Genomic DNA, 6,000 nt, shown 5'->3' on the forward strand with positions numbered 1-6,000 from the left:
AGCTTTTCAGCCTTACAGTCTCTGTTGCTACTAAATCCTGCTTTGGTAGCACAAAAGCAGCCAAAAACAACACATAGATGAAAGGGTGTAACCATCAAGTTAAATAAGTTTAACTTTAAAGTTAACTTATTTAACGTTAAATAAGTTTAACGTTAAATAAGTTTAAAGTTAAATAAGTTTAAATATTAAAATTTTAATAAAACTTTATTTACCAAAGCAGGCAGAGGGCAGGATTTGTCCCAACAAGCCATAGCTTTCCACCCGTATTCTAGACAAGTCCAACATGGTAGAAATGGTCTATAGTTGTGCTGTCCCATACACTAGTCTCTAGCCACATGTGACTACTAAATACATGAAATGTGGCTAGTGTGGCTAAGAAGCTCCATTTTAAATTTAACCGAATTTTAATTAATCTAAATTTGAATAGCCACATGTGCCTAGTGGCGACAGTATTAGCACAGTTCTAGATACTATTCACTGCTGCCTCCTCAAAGGAAATACAAGCCAACCTCCAATTTATGGCATAGTTTGCAGTTATGTCTTAAAAAATAAAATATCCATGCTTCTACATTCACAATGGAACTATACACAACTGAAACTGATATTTCTTAAATGTAAAATATCTACATCATTGAAGCCAAAATGACAGTTTTGATTCAAAGCAATCAATTAACTGCCTATTGGCCAATCAAGTGCATAGACCTATCAGGTCCATGCCAAGACCTATCCAACCTGGAACTTGTTTCCTTTCTCCTCTGGACATTGTCCTGCACCTTGACTGAGGGCATAGACCTACTAACTGGCATGGCCCCATTAACTCCTACAGAAAATCCAAACCTACCCACAGACCCAAAAATGTATACATGCAAAGACATGGCTCCAAGAACACAAGAGAGAACATGCAACTCAATGAGACTGCCTTCTCCTAAAGTAATCCACGTAACACACTGCCTCAGCACAAAAATCAGGGAGATTCCCTGCATTCTTTGCTATTGGCCCCATTTAATAATTTATTTTCTGGCAACTGTTTCATTTACATAATAACTAGCTTGTGTTTTGCATTTCTTAGCAATGAGATATAATCCAATGAGAAGCAAGAAAATAGGATAGCAACATGTATTTGCTTTTTTTTCTTAGTATGAATAAGAAATAACAAACCACATTTCATTTAAGAAACTAACACAATATCAGCTTTCTTCAATGGGTAAAAGAATCTTGAAAATTGAGGATACTGCTTAGGATGTGAGAAACCCAAGGGTGCCAGGAGCGGGACCTACACAGATACACAGTAAAGTAAGGTAGATGACACCCTGACACTTTTATGATTTTTGATAAAATGAAACCGTTTCAGATCCAATCATTTATCTATGGTTCCCAACTGCGAAAAAACTCTGAAAAATGAAAAAAAAAAAATCCAAGTGTGAAGCAAACTCCTTTGGTGGCACAACCTAACACGAACCAACAGAAGGCTCCTTATATAGTCTTTATTTACTCTACTGTAGTGTAAGAAAATTTTTTTCTGCAGAAATATCCATATGTTTGCTTATGCGATGTTACTGCAACCCCATTGGGAGTGTTATACAATCTATGATACTTGCAATGGATCTGACCTTTCCCAAATCCCCAATATATCTGATATCCAAGATGTATCTGGCCCCAAGGATTTGGATAAGGGATCTTGAAAAGAAAGCTGTTCAGATAGGATATTTTCTATCAACTCAATGTCTGCTGCCCGGAGTCCTGAAACAGCGCCTTACCTCGGTCTGAAGGATGGCAGCCCTCTGTTCTTTGGCAGTAAGCGACTCTTTAAGCACTTCAATGTGTTGCTTGCAATCTGAATTCTGATTGCTAAGAGTTTCAAGCTTTGTTTGTAAGGCAAGAAGTTCTGACTCCTTCTTTGAAAGCTCCTGCTTCAGCTGATCAATCTGTGAAAAATGAAATTACAAAAAATTAGAGCCGCAGCTCCTACTCTTTACATTTGAGAACTACTGAATTCTCTTAATTTCCAAGAACCAGTGATCATTCATCCAACAAGGCAGACCATGAGTTTGCTTAAAAATATGGCTTGAGAGTCACTCAGTCTTAGGGGTCTAGGGAGGCTCTTTAAAGGTGACTCAGAGTAGAAAATAGGAAAGGTAAGGTCAGCAGCCTGCCTTCTACCTTCCACACCACTGAGAACCAAGCTTTAAGGTGGAATGAAGGCTTCCTGGCCAAACCTACAACTCACCCAAGAAACCACAAAGTCTACTGACCATGGTGCTCGGAAGTGTCAACAGGGAGCTGACAAAGGTAATTACCCAAGACAGAACCTGGACCTTCTCTGCTACTCCACAATGGAAAGGATCATTCAAGGGCATCATTTGACAGAAAAGAATCCTCACCCCAAAAAAAGTAAGCATTGAGGGTTTTTTTTTTCTTACATTAAACACTAAAAAGACACAAACATAAAATACATATAACACAGAAAAATAATACAAGAAACATCCATCATTCAATTCACCAAAAGGATCCTTAGAATTACCCATATCCCAACCCATTTCTATCTCCTCTCCCACTTTGGAAATAGCTACCACCCTAAATTTTGTGTTTGTCCTTTTCTTGCTTGTCTTTCAGGCTCACCATATATTTATTACATCTGTAAATAATACACTATTTAGTTTTACATGGTTTTTAACTTTATTTGCACTGTGTATTTTTTTTTAGCACTTTGCTTTTTTCTACTCAACCTTACATCCTGGAGATTATATCAAGTTATTGTATGTGTGATTTGTTCATTTTCAATGAAGTACAGTATTCCATTGTAAGACTTCATTAAAATTTGTCTATTCTGCTGTTGATATACATTTGGGTTTGCTTCCAGGGCTTTCTGCTATTACAAAAAGTGCTATTCTAAACATTCTTATACATATCATCTGGTACACATAGTAAAAATAACCTAGGAGTTAAATTGCTGGACCACATAGTACGCACATCTTCAACTTCACCAGATAACACCGAAGTGTTTTCTAAAGCAGTTATACTAATTTTCATGGTCACAAGCAGTGTGTAAATGTATCAATCACTCCAGGCCTTTGACAATGTCATATGTCACTGGCCTTTCACATTTTTGCCAGTCTCGTAGGAGTTGTGGTCGATGATCTCCAAAAATGAATGCCACCAATTTCCTCCTACTTGTACACACATGCCGCTCCTCACAACTAGAGGAGGAGTCTATTCACCACCCTCTTGAACCTGGGCTGGACCGTGACTTGCTTCAACCAGCTAAATGCAGCATGTGTCATATGCCTGTTCTAGCCCTAGCCTGTAGGAGGACTGGCAACTTCAGCTTCCTCCCACTGGAAGCCAACCACCAAGACAGAAGTCCAACCAACCTGCGACCACCAGGCTGTGAGGAAGCCCATACCAGCCCATGGTCAAGCCATTCAGAAAGACAGAGAGGCCTGGTGGAAACTGTGGCTCCTCTGTCTTGTTCTTGGTCTTAAAGGGAAGAATTTCAATGTTTCATCATTAAGTTCGATGTTTGCTTTAGCTTTTTATAGGTACTCTTAAGTTTTAGAAAGTTCCCTTTTATTACAACTTTGCCAAGAGTTGTTTTTTTTAATCATTAAGGAATGTTTAATATTATCAAACATTTTTTCTGCATCTCATGATTTATCACATTTTTCACCTTTAATATGTTATAATTATATTAATGGATTTTAAAAATATTACTCTCCCTTTGCATTACTAGGAATAATTTCACTTCATCATGATGCAGTATATTTTTTATATGTTACTAGATTCACCTTGCTAATATTTTATCAGAATCTTTTCTATGTTTATGGGTAAGATTGATTTGTAATTTTCCTACCTTGTAGCTTTCCTTGTCAGGTTTTAGTATCAATTTAGCCTTCCAAATAAAGTAGGGAGTGTTCCTTCTTTTAATGTGTTCTGAAATGGTTCATGTAAAATTGCTAATTTTTTCCCATTAATGTTCACTAGAAATCACCAGAAAAACTATCCAGAGCTGGTGTTTTCTTTCTCCAAAGACCATTACTTACTTCAACCATCTTTAATGATTATAGGAATATTCATATTTCTAATTATAAGAATCAATTTTGAGAAACTGTTTTTCATTTAAAATTTTTTCATTTCAGCTAAATTTTCACCTTTATTGGCAGGAAGTTTTCATAAAACCCATTTATCTTTTGATATCTATGGCACTATGGAGAACAGTATAGAGGTTCCTTAAAAAACTACAAATAGAACTACCATATGGCATCTATGATTATCTTTTTTTTCGTTCCTAACAGTCTTCATTTTTACTTTTTCTTGATGAATCTCAGCAGAAGCATGTCCCATTAAATAATCTCTTCAAAGAGCCAATTTTGGTTCTGTTGATCATCCAACATTTTTATCTTCTATCTCATTAATTGTTGCTCTCCTTTTTAAATTATTTTCTTCTTACTACTTTCCTTGGATTTATTCTATTTTCTCTTCCTAACTTTAAGTTGGAATCTAATCTCACTAATTTTCATACTTTTTTCTTTCCATGTATAAGCCTTCAGACCATAAATTTTCCTGTCAGTATCATTTTAGCTCACTCTCCGTAGTTTGATATGTAGTATTGACATTATTGTTCAGTCTTAAATATTTTCCAATCTCCATTATGATTTATTTCTTGACCCATGAATAATTTAGATGTTTCTTAATCTCCAAATATATAGATGGTTCCTAGTTATCTCTGTGGTTTTTATTTCTTACTTGCTCTGTGAACAGAGAACATGGCCTGTTCTATACTAATCATTTGAAATTTGGTGTATCTTGCTTAATGCACAGTATGTGGTCAGTTATCATAAATGTACTCTGTTTACTATATGCTTGAAAAGAATATGGATCCAACAATTGTTGGGTGCGATATTCTATATTATGTGCATGACATTTGATAACACTTTTAATTGGGTAGTTTAAGTCTTCTGTATTTTGGTCTTCTAATGTGATTCATCTGTTGATTACTTGAGAGTGGGTTAAAACCACCCACTATAATGGTGAAATAATCAATTCCTCCTTGTAGCTCTGCCAATTTTTCAGCTCTCAAATGGTTTCTTTGCCTCAAAGTCTACAACGGCTTTCTTACGATTGGTATTTGGTCAGTGTGTTTTTTTCATTTTCGGTGTATCTTTAACCTTATATTGTAGAAGTTTCTTGTAAATAGCATATACCCAGATTCTTCTATCCTATCTTATAAAATTAGTGGGGCATTCATTATCATTGTGGATACATGTGAATTTATTTCAACCCTCTTTGTGCTTTCTATATATGCTACCATTTCTATTTCTTCTCTTTTCTTTCTTGCCTTGTTTTGAATGACTTTTTTTCTCATTCTATTTTTTTGCCTCTACTCTTTTAAAAGTTATACTTTTATATTTACTTAATGTGTTTGTTTTATTTATTTCTAACTGTTAGGGTATTACCCTAGAAATCACAGCAGGCTTACATTTATCTAAGTCTAAAGTCAATCTATGCTTATCTTCTTTCTGAATAATATAAGGACCTTGAGACATTTTAAGTCCAGTCACCATCGTCTTGACATTCACATTGTCATCATATATTTTAGCTCTTTCCTGTTTTGTATTTCACTCATCATTTTTTTTTTTACAGTCCATGTTTGTTTAGATTTACCCCCACATTTGTCACTACCTTTGTTCATTATTCATTCTTTCACCTCAGATATTCCTTTAGGAATCTCCTTGTGCCTGAAATGCATCATTTAAAATTTCCTTTGGTGGCAAACTCAATTTTGGTCTAAAAATATCTCAACTTTATTCTTTTTTTTATGAATATTGTTGCTGACTATTAAAAGTAATTTTCTAGGTTAAGAGATATGTTCTCTCAGCACATTGAGCATATTATTCCACCTTCTGCCTAACAGAAGCTATTAAGAAGTCAAGCTCTCACTCCAAATTCACTCTTTTAAAGGTAATGCGGATTTTTTTTTTTTTTTTTTTTTTTTTTTTTTTT

The 6,000-nt window shown here is 35.0% G+C and overlaps 1 protein-coding gene across 1 annotated transcript in view; it reads right to left on the reverse strand.

Annotated features, from left to right (window-relative positions):
- ERC2 (ELKS/RAB6-interacting/CAST family member 2) overlaps positions 1-6,000 on the reverse strand; it is a 759,104-nt gene that overhangs the window by 463,911 nt on the left and 289,193 nt on the right. Inside the window, exon 5 of the mRNA XM_027121473.1 lies at positions 1,758-1,925. Within this exon, the coding sequence (XP_026977274.1) occupies positions 1,758-1,925 (168 nt within the window). The remainder of the gene's footprint in view (positions 1-1,757; positions 1,926-6,000) is intronic.

Source organism: Aethalodelphis obliquidens, unplaced genomic scaffold, assembly GCF_003676395.1.
Source record: "Aethalodelphis obliquidens isolate GAN/ISIS:26980383/991018 unplaced genomic scaffold, ASM367639v1 scaffold22, whole genome shotgun sequence".
NCBI lineage: Eukaryota > Metazoa > Chordata > Mammalia > Artiodactyla > Delphinidae > Aethalodelphis > Aethalodelphis obliquidens.